General features: G+C 45.0%; 1 protein-coding gene across 1 annotated transcript in view; it reads right to left on the reverse strand.

Moving 5' to 3' along the window:
- Positions 1-9,417: 9,417 nt before the first annotated feature.
- The window catches only part of ALOX5 (arachidonate 5-lipoxygenase), a 128,889-nt gene continuing 119,500 nt past the window's right edge, over positions 9,418-18,806 (reverse strand). Inside the window, exon 14 of the mRNA XM_073685699.1 lies at positions 9,418-10,466. Within this exon, the coding sequence (XP_073541800.1) occupies positions 10,287-10,466 (180 nt within the window). The 3' untranslated portion in view covers positions 9,418-10,286. The remainder of the gene's footprint in view (positions 10,467-18,806) is intronic.

Genomic DNA, 18,806 nt, shown 5'->3' on the forward strand with positions numbered 1-18,806 from the left:
CTTGCGCTCAAGACTAATGACAACTTATTCAATATGATGACCTAATGTTATCAAATTCTGTGTCATACCTCTGGGTTAAAAATTTTCACTATACCCCTTGATAAAATCCTTGAGGGGTGTAGTTTCCAAAATGAGGTCACTTGTGGGGGGTTTCCACTATTTAGACACATCAAGGGCTCTCCAAACGCGACATGGCGTCCGCTCTCGATTCCAGACAATTTTGCATTCAAAAAGTCACACAGTTCTCCTTCCCTTCTGAACTCTGCCGTGCGCCCAAACACTGTATTTTCCCCACATATTGGCGTACTCAGGAGAAATTGCACTAAAGTTTTTTGGGGTCCATTTTCTCCTCTTACCCTTGTTAAAATAACATCATTTTTATGGAAAAAGTTAGATTTTTTTATTTTCACGGTTCCATGTTAAAAACTTCTGTAAAGGACTTGAGGGTTCAGGGTGCTCATCACACATCTAGATAAGTTCCCTGAGGAGTCTAGTTTCCAAAATGGTGTCACTTGTGTTTTTTTTTCACTGTTTAGGCACATCAGGGGCACATCCGCTAATTATTCAAGCAAATTTTACATTCAAAAAGTCAAATGGCGCTCCTTCCCTTCCGATCCCTGCCGTGCGCCCAAGCAGTGGTTTTCCTCCACATATGGGGTATCTGGTTACTCAGGAGAAATTGCACAACAATCTGCATGGTGCAATTTCTCCTGTTACCCTTATGAAAATGCAAAAGTGGGGGCTGAAAAACATTTTTGTGGGAAAAATGTGAAAATTTTATTTTTACAGCTCAATGTTATAAACTTCTGTGAAGCACCTGGGGGTTCAAGGTGCTCACCACACATCTAGATGAGGGGTCTAGTTTCCAAAATGGTGTCAGTTGTGGGGGGGTTTCCACTGTTTAGGCACATCAGGGGCTCCCCAAATGCAACATGGCGTCCGCTAATTATTCAATCAAATTTTACATTCAAAAAGTCAAATGGCGCTCCTTCCCTTCCGAACCCTGCTGTGTGCCCAAACAGTGTTTTTTCCCCACATATGGGGTATCTGCATGCCTAGGGCAAATTGCGCAACAAATTTTGGGGTCTATTTTTCCCTGTTACCCCTGCGAAAATAAAAAAATTGGGTCTAAAGTAACATTTTTTGTGAAAAAAGTTAAATGTTCATTTTTTTCTTCCACATTCAAAAAATTCCTGTGAAGCACCTGAAGGGTTAATAAAGTTCTTGAATGTGGTTTTGAGCACCTTGAGGGGTGCAGTTTTTAGAATGGTGTCACTTTTGGGTATTTTCTGTCATAAAGACCCCTCAAAGTGACTTCAAAGGTGATGTGGTCCCTAAAAAAATGGTTTTGTAAATTTTGTTGGAAAAATGAGAAACCGCTGGTCAACTTTTAACCCTTATAGCTCCCTAATAAAAAAAAATTTGGGTTCCAAAATTGTACTGATGTAAAGTATACATGTGGGAAATGTTATTTATTAACTATTTTGTGTGACATATCTCTCTGATTTAAGGGCATAAAAATTCGAATTTTGAAAATTGCTAAATTTTCTAAATTTTCACCAAATTTTCATTTTTTTCACAAATAAACGCAAGTGATATCGAAGAAATTTTAACACAGTCATGAAGTACAATTTGTCACAAAAAAACAATCTCAGAATCAGGGGGATCCGTTGAAGCGTTCCAGAGTAATTACCTCATAAAGTGACAGTGGTCAGAATTGTAAAAATTGGCCTGGTCATTAATGTGCAAACCACCTTGGGTTGTAAAGGGGTTAAAGGGAATCTGGCATAAGGGTTTTGCTATCCCATCTGAGAGCAGCATGATGTAGAGGCAGAGACATTGATTTATTCAATGTATTACTTACTGAGCTGCATGTTGTATTTTTTTTTTTATAAAATCACTGTTGTGGTGGCTGGGTTATGTAGAGCTCATAAATATGGAGGACTACTTGGCAGCAGGTTTACTAGTTCTCTAGTGATAATCTGCTGCTGATAAAATTGTGATTTTATCAAAACTTCAGCAAGCAGCCCAATAAGTGACACATTACTGGAATCAGGGTCTCTGTCAATACATTATGCTGCTCTCAGATTAGATGGCAAAAAGCTTGTTACAGATTCACTTTAATGGTTGTCTGAGGAATATTCTCCCACACTGAATGCACATTTGAAGGCAAATCATCAAGATCCGCTGCTGACTGCTCCCTTTGCAATTGACAATTAATGGCGTCCCAGATGTGCTTGATGGGAGAAAAGTCCGGCGTTGCTGAAGGCCATGAGAGCATGGTTTGGCCACACATGCTGCTCACGGTAGCACGAGCAACATGCGCTCTGATGTTGTCACTTTTAAAAACTGCTCCTGGGACACATTGGAGAAATGGCCAAACCACTGGTTCCACGATTGATCCATTCTGTTCTGCAAGTGAAATTGGACATCACATACCGAGTCCAAAGCCACCGTCTCACATAGCAAGATCGCTAGCGAGATCGCTGCTGTGTCACGGTTTTGGTGACGCAACAGCGACCTCACCAGCGATGTCACTATGTGTGACACTTTGCAGCGATCAGGCCCCTGCTGTGAGGTCGCTGATCGCTGCAGAATGTCCTGGACCTTTTTTTGGTCATTGCCCTCCCGCTGGTCAGCACACATCGCTGTGTGTGACCAGCGGGAGCAGCGATCAGGCTGGTAACCGTGATAAACATCGGGTTACTAGGGGAGCACGCGCACTTAGTAACCTGCTGTTTATCATGGTTACGAGCCTGCTAAAGTGAGCGGTAACCTCCCACTCACCGTAGCAGAGTGGTAACCATGATAAACAGCGGGTTACTAGGTGCGCGTGTGCCCCTAGTAACCTGATGTTTACCATGGTTACCAGCCTGCTCCTGCTTCAGCAGGCTGGTAACCAGGAGCAGGACATCGTGGAAAGATTCTTTCCACGATGTCGCTGCTCCCCTGATCGTTGGTGAGCCTGCCTGTTTGACAGCTCACCAGCGACCACATAGCGACGCAGCAACGATCCCTGACAGGTCGTATCGTTGTTGGGAACGTTGCAGCGTCGCTAAGTGTGACGGGGCCTTAAGGCATTCAGCTTGACACAACATCCCTCAGACAATCACTAATAACCTCATTGATAGCAACCAAGGCGTGTAAGTGCGCGTGCCGCTCTTACGCGATACTGAATAAATCGAGATGTTTTCAATTTTTTTCCCCCCTTTTTCATAATTTACAAATCAGTAACATGTCTATCCATCCTTTGATTCCCATAATTCCACGACTTTTCCTTCTTTTGCAATTTCAATGTTGAGGAGTGTATGTATATGTAAGGTTATATGTACAAACACATGTACAGTACACATAGTGTATTTATCTAAAATAAATATACATATGGGCACACAAATATGCAGCTAAACAAGTATATATACACTCACAGACATTAACAATATTAATGGGGCTGTCTCCAGACCACACACAGGCAGTTTATAGACGAGCTTCCCTCCTTACTGGCCAGTCTTGTATATTAGCTTTAGTTTCTGTCTCTACCATAGTCATATTTAGGTGAACTAAAGGCTTTGCCAAGTGACTCCACCATGAAATAGGAAAGTGTAATGCTTTATGCAAGTGCACAGGTCACACACCCCTGAAGCTGACCTTGCCAAAGACCTAGACATTTTGAAGCCTCATGCACATGTACAACCTTAGCTTGTTTTTAAATTGTCTGTTTCTGAGCATTTAGAAACATCTATCAGAATTTTTGAGTATTAGAGATTGATTTTTTGAATAAAAAAATTATTTTACAGGATAATATGGCGTAGCTAGGGGTTCAGCTCAGGGTGGGCGAAACATCTGATTGGGCTCCAAACCCTGATTACAACTATGGTGGCTCACTGATATTATCGCCATATGGTGACATATAGTGGTAAATACCAGTACAGAAAAACATACAAGGGATTACAGTACAGTTATAGATGGTGATGTACAGCTGACGTTCTTTCTGATGGAGTCGTTCATTTTTCACGTCTTTTCCATTTGACCCAGACCAACATGGAAGACACATTTGACTTCTCACATTTCCAGCACTATCCCCATGTATTCCCAACCTGCACAAACTCCTCATTGTCCTGATACCCCAATACTGAGCCGCTGCTGCCATATGTGTCTCTGTTACTGCACCTGCTGATTGGCACAGTAACTGCTCTCCTCTTAGTGCCCCACATAATAATGCTCACTACTGTGCCTCTTACATAATAATAATGCCTCCTGGTAAAATTGCCCCCTAAAAAATATTAATGCCCTGTGTAAATGCCCTAGAAAACAGTGTCCACATTTTACCACTTTGACTTCCACAATACTCTGAGTGCCCTATAACAATAATGCTTCTTAAGTGCCCACTTAACATTTAATAAGGTCCAATGAGTCCCCCAATGTACAGCTCCTCTATACACAGTATGATGGGCCCACAGCTCCCCTATACACAGTATGGTGGATCCACAGCTCCTCTATACATAGTATGATGTCCCTACTGATCACCCAGATCACAATATAATGACCCCGACAGAAGCCCTCACACTGTATAATGGCCCTCACTCTGTATAATGGTCCCAACACTGTACAATGACGTCCACAGTTTTCAACACACTAGCACTCAAACTATATAATGGCCCCAGCATTAGCTCCCATACTGTATATTGGCCCGCACAATAAGCCCCTAACTGTATAATGGCCTTCACATTAGCCCCCAAACTGTATAATTGCCCCCACATTAGCCCCCAAACTGTGTAATGGCCCTTACATTAGCTTCACGCTGTATAATGGTCCCCGCCTTAGCCTTCTAACTTTATAATGACCCTCATATTAGCCCCTAAACTGTATAATGACCACTGTATTAGCCCCCAAACTGCATAGTGCCCCCCTACATTAGCTTCAACTCTGTATAATGGCCTCCACATTAGTCCTCAAACTGTATAATAGGCCTTGCATTACCCCCCAAACTGTTTAATGGCCCTCTTATTAGCCCCCAAAACTGCATAATGGGCCCCACAGTCAGCCCAAAACTGTATAATGGCCCCACATTATCTCCCACACTGTATAGTGGGCCTCACATTAGCTCCAATACTATATAATGGGCCCCAGATTAGCTCCTATACTGTATAATAGGTCCCACATTAGCTCCTATACTGTATAATGGGCCCCATATTAGCTCCCAAACTATATAATGGGCCCCACATTAGCTCCTATATTATATAATGGGACCCACATTAGCTCCCACACTTTATAATAGGCCCCATATTAGCTCCTATACTGTATAATGGGCACCAAATTAGCTTCCACACTTTATTATGGACCCCACATTAGCTCCTATACTGTATAACGGACCCCACATTAGCTCTCACACTTTATTATGGGCCCCACATTAGCTCCCACTCTTTATAATGGGCCCCACAATAGCTCCTACACTGTATAATGGGCTCCATATTAGCCCCCAAACTGTATTGTGGCCCCCACTTTAGCTCATACACTGTATAATGGGCCCCACTTTATCCCCCAAACTATATAAAGGGCCCCACCCTTTATAAAGGCCCCCACAGTAGTCCCTATAATGTCTGAGACCCCCCCATACTGTATGATGGTCCCCCATTGTTTTTGATGCCCCCAAAAGTTTTGATTAAAATAAAAACATCATATATTTACCTAATCCAGTATCCTGATGACTCCACCAGCGAAGCTCTGGTGGACCAGTGCACTGTCATAATGCCGACGCACACACAGGACGTCAGAGTCCTGGTGCGGTGCAATCATGTCATCACACCGGGACTTTAATGCGCATGCATTGGTGCCTCAGCCATTTTGTAGACCGCATGCTTAAAGTGACCTGCAGTCTACAGAACAGAGAGTGGCAGTGCAGGAAGGGACTCTTGTCCTTCTTACTGCTAGGAGGCAGATAACTCATAGTTGCTATCAGTCCCAATTTAGCTGGCACAATCCTGCTAAAGTAGTTGGGCATATATTAACCCTGCCCTAAAGTAGGCTTTTTAGCGGTAACCCTTGTTGGTTAGGGGCTGCTCTGGTGAGGAGTTGACAACATTAAAATGTTGGTATGAATAACTACAGGATCTCTTCTTCCTCTAATCATAGCTCAGGCTCCCTCTCAGTCTTGTCTCTCAGTGATTTTTGAAAACGCCGTGGGCAATCAGTTCTGATATAATCCATAAATTGTTGTGGCTTGCTCTTAAATGATACATATCCACTGGCTCATTTACAGACAGACTGTCACTCACCAGATTCTGTGCTTTAGGGCATCATCAATGGCTACCTTTGATTGACACCTCCTTTTCCTGCAGGATAACACTCTGAAACAGTGTTCTTGGAGTCATCAACTAACACAGGAATGGTGACGGCCGGGACAAGCCTTAGCTTCTACTTATCTCCCAGAGGTCTGGGCAAGGAATTCAATGGAGACAAATATTTAAAAGAAATGTGTCATCAGAAAAATGCCTATTGTTTAAATCAGTTTTTTTCATATTAAATGTATTTTTTACAAAAATTATGTTTTACTTTCCAATTTTCCATATAAAAAAATCTTTTTTTCCAATCTTCCATACACAGGAATTCTCACTTGGCCAAGTGTTCTTGTGTTCTCCATGATAGCCGCCAAGTCATTTCTGCTGGTAGCTTATCTCCAGGAGCACAAAGTAATTGGCAGTATGAAATTGGATATGCCCAATTAACATCTCCCCAACAATAAGTTAGCTGGCATCCCCCGTACACAGAGCAGTGTTCCCCAACTCTGGTTCTCAAGAGTTACCAATAGGTCATGTTTTCAGGATTTCCTTAGTATTGCACAGGTGATAATTGTATGATCTGGACAGGCAAGAATTCCACCTGTTGGTGGCTCTGGAGGACAGGAGTTGGGGAACACTGCATTAGAGTGTTGGCCGACATTAGTCTTATGTGTATGGGGGCTTTGGTGGGGACAATATGTACATACTTCCCTTTTGACAGCAGTTGCCTTTACAAATTGATGCCTTTATTTTACAGTGTGCAAAAAAGGAATCTGTGCCTTTTGTAAGGTGGCTAATGGTCACATAGTCGATGGGAGGTATGTGTCACAGAGATGGCTGGTCTCTGTGATGTAGCCCGGAGTGTTTCTCTAGTGCAAGCACGCACTAAGAGGACTATTTGGTGCACCTGGGAGCCGGGTTAGGGGTTGCTAGGAGAGAATGGGCGAGTCCAGCAACCCACAGACCTAACCTCTGGGTGTGGTTAACAGCCTATAAAATGGAGGCTGTTGTTTGGCACATGGGCTGTGTGTCTGGAGGGATAAGGCATCTCGTGTGTGAATGTCTCCAGACTGGGCCATGTACTGGATGCCTGCCAGCCTGTGTGACCACAGTGCTGGCTTACCAGAGTTTGTGCTAAATGGACTGTTTTCTTTGTTTTTGCCTTCACTGAAGTCTGTTTGTTTGCACTTTTGCTTTTGCACGGTTTATGAAACCAATAAACTGTTATTGACACTTAAAGTAACATGCCTCCTGTTTTCCTCCCATTGCACCCAAGTGAGTACGATCCCTACACTTTATAATGTTATTGTTAGAACCCTCCTGTTAGTTTTTTCTATCTTGTGTTTTGCGGTCATGTGACCATCTGCCTTTATATTCCAGCTCCGCCCTTCTGGCTTTGCTGGACTTCAGTGTTGTTTGACTGTCTAGCCTGGTGCTTCGGTGCCTATCTCTGGCTAGTTCGCATGGTCCTCTTGGACCTCTAGTACTTTTTGTCAGTTTGTCTTTTGTGTTCTGCAGCAACTTCTGTTAGGAGGTGTCGCATTTTTGTCCCAGTCCTTAGTACTTTTAGGGACCCCTCCCTTATTTCTATAGGTCTTCGTTCAGACTAGCCGAGGACAAAGGCGGGTCTGTTCACAAGGAACAGGCAACCCGCTACATCGTAGGGATTCAGCTTAGTCATACTTTAGGGACAGCTTTCCCCTATCTTTCCTTAGTTCTTGTTGCAGATCATAACAGTTATACTGTGCAATATGTATAAATGTACATATTTCAATTCTGGTAAAAAAATATATATATGAAAGTATACTTCCAATTATATGGAAAATTGATCACATTGCAGCAGTGAGCACAGCAATCATATTTCTAAATACTTCAACATACCAGATTCTGCTTCTAAACAGCAGCACGGACTAACTGTGGTCCATGCTATGGGCTGCTTATATCTGTGCAATAGTAGACAAAGCGTTCTGCTCTTAGGCCGTATGCAGCAGAATCACATGACATTTTACAGCTCCAGCTCCCATACTTCACATGTGAGCCTAGTAGACAAGAGCAGGAGACTCCTACTCTTCTAGTGCAGTGCAAGGTATCAAAGCATCTGTGTGATTTGAAGGAGACTGTTAAAAAAATTTAGCAGCCAGGAGGATGACAATTAGGGCAGAGACAGACTGCCGTATAACTCGTGCGAAAATCGCATTGCACTGAACGGACTGACCGTCTGCTCTCCTGACCTGAACATGACAGCATGATGTATTTATATGCAGCTGTAAAGCTCAGGTCAGGAGAGCAGACAGCCAGTACAAGGTTTATGATGCGATCCTCGAACGAGAAATACGGTAGTCTGTCTCTGCTCTTAAGAGGATGTATCACTTGTGTAAATATGTAATTCTTTTGCATTATGTAATTGCCGCTGTTCTCTGAATCTGGTGGTTGTTTGTCTGCCTGCACCTCTCCATTACTGATATATGACTTCTTCCCTGTATGTAGTCTTGTTAGTGAAAGGGGCATTGATCCTCAGTAGTGTTAAGCGAGTATGTATCGTGCTCGCCCGAAAGGGTTAACAATACATACTTGCGAAACACTAATCCTCAGCTCTTCTCTGTGGTTATCTACTTGAGGGATCATGTCCAGTTCACTAACAAGACTAGATTTATACACACGGAATAGGGAGGCACAGAAACAATTGAGACATAACGTCAGATTCTTAAAAAAGCCTCATTTACACTAGGTAAAAAAATACATATTTATGGCAAGTGACAAGTCCTCTATAAGACTGGAAGTGTGAGGTTAAAACCTAGCGGCATCATTATAATCCTACTCCATCCCACATAACATGATGGTGGTGGTTTAGGAGCCTAAAATCCTACAGTCTTGGACTGCTTCTTCCAGGTACATTTGCATGCCTTTTGTTCAAGTCCCGCCTGATTTTCAAGTTATTTCTATTTTAGATTTCTCATGACTTATCAGACATTAGACCTCTACAAAATAGGTAAAATTTTTATTGGGTGACAGATATATCACTACATCCACATTTAAAAACACGCTGACAGGAGGGAATTTCTATCATATAGGAATTGGAGACTGAAAATTTAATTTACTTTAATTTTTTTATTCAAAGTTAAAATCAACATATAAAAACAATTAATAGAAGATAAAATATAGGATTTTCTTTTCTGCCTATATGTTCTGAAGGAGAAACTAGTTAGTGCCTTGTGTAGGCAGAATTTAACTCGTTGTCAGTCATCTGTATACACTTTACTTCTGTATAACTAATAACCTGTTATGTTTTATATTACCATTGTTAGTTTTATATCACTAATGTAAGTGGTGTGTGACAAGATTTATATTTTATAGCACTACAAACATATTTACCGTAGTTAAAATTTACTGTAGTTCCCATCTAAGCATCTATGTTTACCTGATGTTACAATGTGTTGGTATTATATTGTGTATGGTTTTCATAAAAATTAAGAGTAATCTTAAAAAGAATCTGGCAGCAGGATTTCACCCCAAACTTTTTATATGTGTATGTAGCTCTTTTAAATACTAGTCCAGCAATACCTTTACATGGCTGAATGGCTATAGAATATCTGAAGCCTCTGTCACTCCAGCTCTATTTTCTGCCCAGTGCCATCGCACTGTTCTGGTAATAGAGCTGGAGTGACAAAGGATTCCGATCTACAAATAGTTTTTCAGCCTCTTTGAATATAAATTTAAACACTGATTTTTCATTAACGGGGGAATAAACTGGTCATGTACAGGTGTTACTCGACTTTTCTTTGAAAGAGCTACATGCGGTTATAAAAAGTTTGTGGGGTGAAATCCTTCTGACAGATTCTCTTTAACTGAGATATCTGTATAGCATAAACATGAATGTAGTTTGTTACATGAAAAAGAAGTACTGCAGTAAAATGAAACTTTTAGCCCTTTATCAGACGACTGTAACTCCTGGTCCTCATTATTACACATTCATGTGTGATCTTGTTGATCCAGCAAGTAGCTTCAGTAAACTTATACAGCAACACTGTTCGGGATCTTGTCTGGAGACATGTAATAATAAGGCAGCTTTTTATTCTTGTTGCGGTCAAGGATGAAACTGGTGATGTCATCAAGGTTTTTCCTGAATTTAGCCATTGCTTGCTTTACAGATTTTTCAACAAAATGTTCATCTGGATACATGCCTAGAAACAACTAGATGACAACATGAAAGAAGGTGAAAGATATTCTAAACCAACATTAACGTGTGTCTTCCTTAGAATCTAGACACATATAGACAAGTAGTGAAGACAATTGTTCTTTGTTCTGCAACTGTATGATCCATTATATAAAAGATTTAGTAATAAAACATTGCCTTGTATTAATACATTTTGAAGTAAAACTAATTTTTATACTAAAGAGAGGCCTACAGCTTTTTAAAGGCAAGCTGTCAGTAAGATTAGCACCCCCCAAACGACATGTATTGACATGCAAGACTTTTGCTATGTAAATCCATCCAGACCTTTATATCTGCTATCTGTTGCTGCATTTCCTAGAAACCAGAGTTTTTATTCATATGCAAATGAGGCATTAAGATCTCTGGGCATGACATAACACTTCACAAGCCTCTGCCTCCTGAGATTTTTTCCCCTCCTAACACCAACTCAGTTGAAAGCCCCCTTTGTGTGTGAGGCCAACTGCAAGGCAACGAAATCAGACAGTGAGCTATCAATCAATTTAAAGAGGATAGTGCTCTTAGCGAAACAACCTCAGGAGGCGGAGGCAGAGGGTAGGGAAGTGTTCTGTCACACACAAAGTGTAGTATCTGCGTCTCTGCCCCCTGACAGGCTCTCCTGCTCTGCTGCCGGCGCGCGCAGCTTCCCGGGCACTGTGCTTAGGGCCTAAGGAGTCACCGGCCAATGGCCGGAGGACCTCTCATATAAAAGGCACCTCCTCCAAAATGGAGGTGCCCGTGCAAGGTTGTAGCTTTATATATTCCCACAAAGCAACCACGATCTGAAGCCCACGTTCATAGTATAAAAATATTTTTTATTAAGTATTAACTCTTTTAAAAGTATCAAACTCAGATAATTGGTGCAGATAACATACAATGTGTAAAAAATACATCGCGGAATGGGACACGCAAGACCCATGTTGTACAACCCAAATAAGGCTAGATAGCCATACTAGTTAAATACTGTGTGCACATAAGCAGGTGTAGCCTGCAATCATTAATCCCTATTAGGGTTATATGTAATGACTCATGTGCTCTGCGGTCATTAATAAAAACATTTGTAAGTATTAGTGCATGGTATCAGTTATTGATTCTAGCGTAGCAGTACACAATATATGTATATATATATATATATATATATATATATATATATATATATATATATATATATATATATATATATATAGCCCAAGCATAGGACCGCAAGGTAACCAAACTCACAACTTGCGTATTAAACATCAAGTATATAGTAGTCAAAAATATTTTGCGATCATGAGTAAAGGACATGTATAACAGATAATGCAAGGCATGAGTGATAGATTATCTAGTAGCAGTGCAAATTTGTATATATATATATATATATATATATACAGTACAGACCAAAAGTTTGGACACACCTTCTCATTTAAAGATTTTTCTGTATTTTCATGACTATAAAAATTGTACATTCACACTGAAGGCATCAAAACTATGAATTAACACATGTAGAATTATATACTTAACAAAAAAGTGTGAAACACCTGAAAATATGTCTTATATTCTAGGTTCTTCAAAGTAGCCAACTTTTGCTTTGATGACTGCTTTGCACACTCTTGGCATTCTCTTGATGAGCTTCAAGAGGTAGTCACCGGAAATGGTTTTCACTTCACAGGTGTGCCCTGTCAGGTTTAATAAGTGGGATTTCTTGCCTTATAAATGGGGTTGGGAACATCAGTTGTGTTGTGCAGAAGTCTGGTGGATACACAGCCGATAGTCCTACTGAATAGACTGTTAGAATTTGTATTATGGCAAGAAAAAAGAGGCTAAGTAAAGAAAAACGAGTGGCCATCATTACTTTAAGAAATGAAGGTCAGTCAGTCCGAAAAATTGGGCAAACTTTGAAAGTGTCCCTAAGTGCAGTTGCAAAAACCATCAAGCGCTACAAAGAAACTGGCTCACATGAGGACCGCCCCAGGAAAGGAAGACCAAGAGTCACCTCTGCTTCTGAGGATAAGTTTATCCGAGTAACCAGCCTCAGAAATCGCAGGTTAACAGCAGCTCAGATTAGAGACCAGGTCAATGCCACACAGAGTTCTAGCAGCTGACACATCTCTACAACAACTGTTAAGAGGAGACTTTGTGCAGCAGGCCTTCATGGTAAAATAGGTGCTAGGAAACCACTGCTAAGGACATGCAACAAGCAGAAGAGACTTGTTTGGGCTAAAGAACACAAGGAATGGACATTAGACCAGTGGAAATCTGTGCTTTGGTCTGATGAGTCCAAATTTGAGATTTTTGGTTCCAACCACCGTGTCTTTGTGCGACGCAGAAAAGGTGAACGGATGGACTCTACATGCCTGGTTCCCACCATGAAGCATGGAGGAAGAGGTGTGATGGTGTGGGGGTGCTTTGCTGGTGACACTGTTGGGGATTTATTCAAATTTGAAGGCATACTGAACCAGCATGGCTACCACAGCATCTTGCAGCGGAATGCTATTCCATCCGGTTTGCGTTTAGTTGGACCATCATTTATTTTTCAACAGGACAATGACCCCAAACACACCTCCAGGCTGTGTAAGGGCTATTTGACCAAGAGGGAGAGTGATGGGGTGCTACGCCAGATGACCTGGCCTCCACAGTCACCAGATCTGAACCCAATCGAGATGGTTTGGGGTGAGCAGGACCGCAGAGTGAAGGCAAAAGGGCCAACAAGTGCTAAGCATCTCTGGGAACTCCTTCAAGATTGTTGGAAGACCATTTCCGGTGACTACCTCTTGAAGCTCATCAAGAGAATGCCAAGAGTGTGCAAAGCAGTCATCAAAGCGAAAGGTGGCTACTTTGAAGAACCTAGAATATAAGACATATTTTCAGTTGTTTCACACTTTTTTGTTAAGTATATAATTCCACATGTGTTAATTCATAGTTTTGATGCCTTCAGTGTGAATGTACAATTTTCATAGTCATGAAAATACAGAAAAATCTTTAAATGAGCAGGTGTGTCCAACATTTTGGTCTGTACTGTGTATATATATATATATATATATATATATACATATATATATATATATATTAATACCTAAGCACCAGACCGCAAATAGATAGGGCTCACATCCAGGTCCTGCCTCCACCCCAACGCGCATTTCGGCGCTGCCTTCTTCAGGGGGTGTCACCTAAAAGGCACCTCTTCCAAAATGGAGGTGCCGTGCAAGGTTGTAGCTTTGTGTCCTAAACTCTGCTTCAGCCCTCAGGTCCCGCTGCCAGCCTGACTACCAGTCCAGTCCGCCAGCCTGACTACCAGTCCGCCAGCCTGACTACCAGTCCAGTCCGCCAGCCTGTCTACCAGTCCAGTACACCAGCTTGACTACCAGTCCAGTCCGCCAGCCTGACTACCAGTCCAGTCCGCCAGCCTGACTACCAGTCCAGTCCGCCAGCCTGATTACCAGTCCAGTCCGCCAGCCTACCAGTCCTGTCCGCCAGCCTGACTACCAGTCCAGTCCACCAGCCTGACTACCAGTCCAGTCCGCCAGCCTGTCGTCCAGTCCGCCAGCCTGTCTACCAGTCCAGTCCACCAGCCTGTCTACCAGTCCAGTCCGCCAGCCTGACTACCAGTCCAGTCCGCCAGTCTGATTAGCCTGCCTGACTACCTGTCTCCGCCAGCCAAGTGTACTCTCCAGCCCGACGGTCTGCCTACGATCCAAACCCGCCAGTCTGTGTATGGGCCTGGCTTGCCTGCCTACCCGGAGAACGTACTAGTTACCTGCCGTGCCTATCAGTCAGCCTACCTGGAGGCTCCTGTCAGTTACCTGCCGTGCCTACCCGGAGGCTCCTGCCAGTTACCCATGGGAGTCACCTGTTCTCATACAAGGATAGGCGAGAGTAGCACCTGGTCCCTCTGCTCGGTCCTTCCCTGGTTCATGGAGTCTATTGAGCCGCCGTGCGACCTTGGTCAGTCCGAGTTGATACCTAGTTACGCCCCTCTGGTCTCTCCTTGCACCGCAGCACAGAGGTTCAACCACCCAGATCCGTAACAGTTTGCATGGGCCCATGGAACCCGGTGGCCCCCAGGCTCCTTTGCTTGCTGACCTGTACCAGGAGGTTTCTCATCAGAGATCCCAACAGGAAACCATCCTGACCTACCTGCGGCCTGTCAACTCTCGCCTGGACACACTGTCCGTCCCACCTGTGTCCGCCTCGAGCCGAACGACACCCGCTCCGGCGGCGCCTCTGCCTACCAATACCACGGCATCCAGCCTAGGACCCCGGCTTTCTGCGCCTCCTTGTTTTGGGGGTGACGCCATCTTATGTCGGGGTTTTCTGAACCAGTGCATTCTGCACTTTGAACTTCTGGCACATCAGTTTCCCTCCGACCGGGCCAAGGTGGTGTTCATCATGTCTCACCTCACCGGGGAAGCATTGGCATGGCTAAACCCTCTATGGGAGAGAGGGGATTCCCTGGTGTCTGATCTTCCGGCTTTCCTCACTGCCTTCCGGAGGGTCTTCGATGAGTCCGGACAAAGAATTTCTTCTGCCTCCTCTTTGCTCCGTCTCCGCCAAGGGAGTCTCACCGTGGGCCAGTATGCCATGCAGTTCCGTACCCTCGCTTCTGAGCTTGCCTGGGACAACGAGGCCCTGGTGTCCACCTTCTGGGAGGGTCTTTCCGGTCGGATTAAGGACAAGCTAGCCAGCCGGGACATTCCTGCCACCCTGGATGACCTGGTGTCACTAGCAACCCGGATTGACATCCGTTTCCTAGAAAGTGCTAAGGAGACTAACCAGGAGAGACGATTTCCTCGTCTTGCTCCTGTTTTCCAGAAACCTGGCTCCCAACCAGCAACTCCCCAGGAACGCTCGCCCGAACCCATGCAAATCGACCAGACCAAGATGGTCAAGTCTCGCCAAGAAACACGCCGAGCCGAGGGGAGCTGTTTCTACTGTGGTAGTAAGGAGCACCTGATCCGTTCCTGCCCGGTGAAGCCGGGAAACTCCAGTGTCTAGGACCGCTCGGAGAGGTCATCCTAGGCAAGAGTAAATCCTCTCCGTTCTTGACTTTATCCATCTCTATTTCCTGTGGAGAGAACCGCTTCTTTGAAACCGCCCATCTGGATTCCGGAGCCGCTGGGAATCTCATTTCCCAGTCCCTTGTAGAGAAGTATCAGATTCCTACCAAACCTCTGGCTGAACCATTGGCTGTCGCTTCCGTGGATGGAAGACTCCTTCCGGTGACCATCTTGCTCGTCACAGAGCCCGCAACCCTTCAGGTGGGAATGCTGCACTCAGAGAGGATCTCCTTCCATGTGCTTTCCGGACTCTCTCACTCCCTTTTGCTAGGTCTACCCTGGCAACAGAGACATGAACCCGTTCTGAATTGGCAATCCGGTGAGGTGCTCTGTTGGGGGCAGGATTGCCATGAGACCTGCCTGATCCCGGTTCGCCCGGCTCGACCTCCGTCTACTCCGGCTAATTTACCTGGTCTACCGGCACCTTAGTGGTCCTATGCAGATGTCTTCGACAAGAAGGAAGCAGAGACACTGCCACCTCATAGGCTATATGATTGCCCTATCGACCTGGTACCCGGCGCCACTCCATCCCGTGGACGTATTTTCCCTTTGTCGTTGGCCGAAACCCGGGCCATGTCGGAGTACATCGAAGAAAATCTGGCTAGGGGATTTATCCAGAAATCTACCTCCCCGGCTGGAGCCGGATTCTTCTTCGTAAAAAAGAAAGACGGTTCACTACGCCCCTGTAACGATTATAGAGGACTCAACCAGATTACCATCAAAAACAAATACCCCCTGCCGCTCATCTCTGAGCTGTTCGACCGCCTTAAAGACGCGAAGATCTTCACCAAGCTCGATCTTCGTGGGGCGTATAACTTGGTCCGGATCCGCCAAGGAGACGAGTGGAAGACGGCATTCAATACCCGGGACGGTCACTATGAATACCGTGTGATGCGCTTCGGTCTCTGTAATGCTCCGGCCGTCTTCCAAGAATTAGTTAATGACATCTTCCGTGACCTCTTATATTCTTGCGTGGTGGTGTACCTGGACGACATTTTGGTCTTCTCTCTGTATCTTCCTACACACCGGAGGGATGTTCGTCAGGTCCTGCTTAGGCTCAGGCAGAATCACCTATACGCAAAATTTGAGAAATGCCTCTTCGAGCAGACCTCTCTTCCGTTCCTGGGCTATATTATCTCTAAGACAGGTCTTCGGATGGACCCTGAGAAGGTCTCTGCTGTCTTAAAGTGGCCCCGTCCGGAGGGGTTGAAGGCGATTCAGCGATTCCTGGGCTTCGCCAACTATTACCGTCTCTTCATCCCACATTTCTCTTCCCGGACTGCTCCCATCTCTGCGCTCACCAGTAAGGGAGCAAATCCTAAGGAATGGCCGTCCGAAGCAGAGGAGGCCTTCCTCTCCTTAAAACAAGCCTTCTCTTCTGCCCCAGTGCTGCACCGTCTGGATAGCAACAAACAGTTCTTTCTGGAGGTTGATGCTTCCTCTTCCGGAGCCGGAGCGGTGCTCACCCAGAAATCTCCGTCCGGGAGAATGGTAACCTGCGGCTTCTTCTTCAAGCTCTTCTCCTCATCCGAGCGCAACTACTCCATAGGAGACCAAGAACTGTTAGCCATCAAATTGGCGCTGGAGGAGTGGCATTACCAGCTTGAGGGGGCTCTGCACCCGGTGGTCATCTACACTGACCACAAAAACCTGGCATATCTACAGAATGCCCAAAGGCGTCAGGCCCGGTGGTCTTTATTCTTCGCCCGCTTCAACTTTACCCTACATTACCGCCCTGCGGACAAGAACGTTAAATCAGACGCCTTGTCCCGATCCTTCCTGTCTTCCGATCAAGAGGAGGAGCCTATGTATATCATTGATCCCTCCAAAGTGATGAGTGTGGCCCCCTTGGACCTGTCTCGTCTCCCACCCGGTAAGATGTTTGTAGTGGTTCCAGATCGTAAGAAGGTTCTTCACTGGGGTCATTCATCTAAACTAGCCAGCCATGCTGGCCAGAAGACGACCTTCCTACTCATTACTCGGTATTACTGGTGGCCTACCCTGTGCAAGGATGTGGTAGACTTCGTCACGGCCTGTTCGTCCTGTGCCCGCAACAAGGTTCCCAGACGTCTTCCAGCCGGCCGCCTCCTGCCTCTTCCTGTACCTGCTGCCCCATGGCAACACATTGCTATGGGCTTTATTACTGATCTTCCTGTTTCTGCCGGTTGTACGGTCATTTGGGTGGTCTCTGACTGCTTTTCTAAAATGGCCCACTTCATCCCTCTGCCTGGTCTCCTGTCTGCATCTGTGCTGGCTAAGGACTTCATCCATCACATCTTTCATCTCCACGGCCTACCCTTCCACATTGTGTCTGATCGCGGGGTCCAGTTTACTTCGCGTTTCTGGAGAGCTACGTGTAAGCTGCTGGATGTCACCCTGGATTTCTCCTCAGCTTACCATCCGCAGTCCAATGGCCAAGTGGAACGTATCAACCAGATCCTTACCAGCTTCCTCCGGCACTTCGTCAACGCTCACCATACCGATTGGGTAGAGCTCCTACCATGGGCCAAGTTCTCCTATAACAACCCTGCCGCGGAGTCTCTGGTCAGTGAATTTTCCACCATTTGGAAGGACATTAGATCCGCACTTCTTCAATCCTCCAAGCGGATGAAGAGACATGCTGATAAGAGATGTCTGGATCCGCCTCAATTTCGTCCGGGAGACAAGGTTTGGCTCTCCTCCAAACATGTTCGTCTCAAAATACCCTCCTATAATTTGGGTCCTCGGTTCATCGGTCCATTTGAAGTCCTCAGGCAAATCAACTCAGTAGCCTACAAGTTAAAACTCCCGGCCACCTTATGGATTCCCAACTCCGTCCACGTATCTCTCCTCAAACCAGTTGTGCTTAATTCTTTTTCCGACAATCCAGGTACCTCCCCAGCTCCGGTTTCCACTGAGGACGTCTATGAGGTAGAGAACATTCTGGCCACCAAGAGGGTAAGAGGAAAAATCTTTTTTTCTGGTGGATTGGAAGGGGTTTGGCCCAGAGGAGAAAACTTGGGAACCCAGGGAGAACATCCACGCCCACTTCTTCTTAAAAAATTTCTTTCAGGCCTAAAAAAGAGGGGGCGTAAAGGGGGGGGTACTGTAGTATCGGCGTCTCTGCCCCCTGACAGGCAGAGACGCCGTCCCTCTTACTGCCGCGCTCCCGGCCCGGCGTTTTCCGGCTCTCCTGCTGCTGCTGCCGGCGCGCGCAGCTTCCCGGGCACTGTGCTTAGGGAGCAACATTAACGTGTGTCTTCCTTAGAATCTAGACACATATAGACAAGTAGTGAAGACAATTGT

The sequence above is a fragment of the Phyllobates terribilis genome, unplaced genomic scaffold (genome assembly GCF_046119375.1).
Source record: "Phyllobates terribilis strain yellow unplaced genomic scaffold, ASM4611937v1 Scaffold_5__5_contigs__length_657084704, whole genome shotgun sequence".
Taxonomy (NCBI): domain Eukaryota; kingdom Metazoa; phylum Chordata; class Amphibia; order Anura; family Dendrobatidae; genus Phyllobates; species Phyllobates terribilis.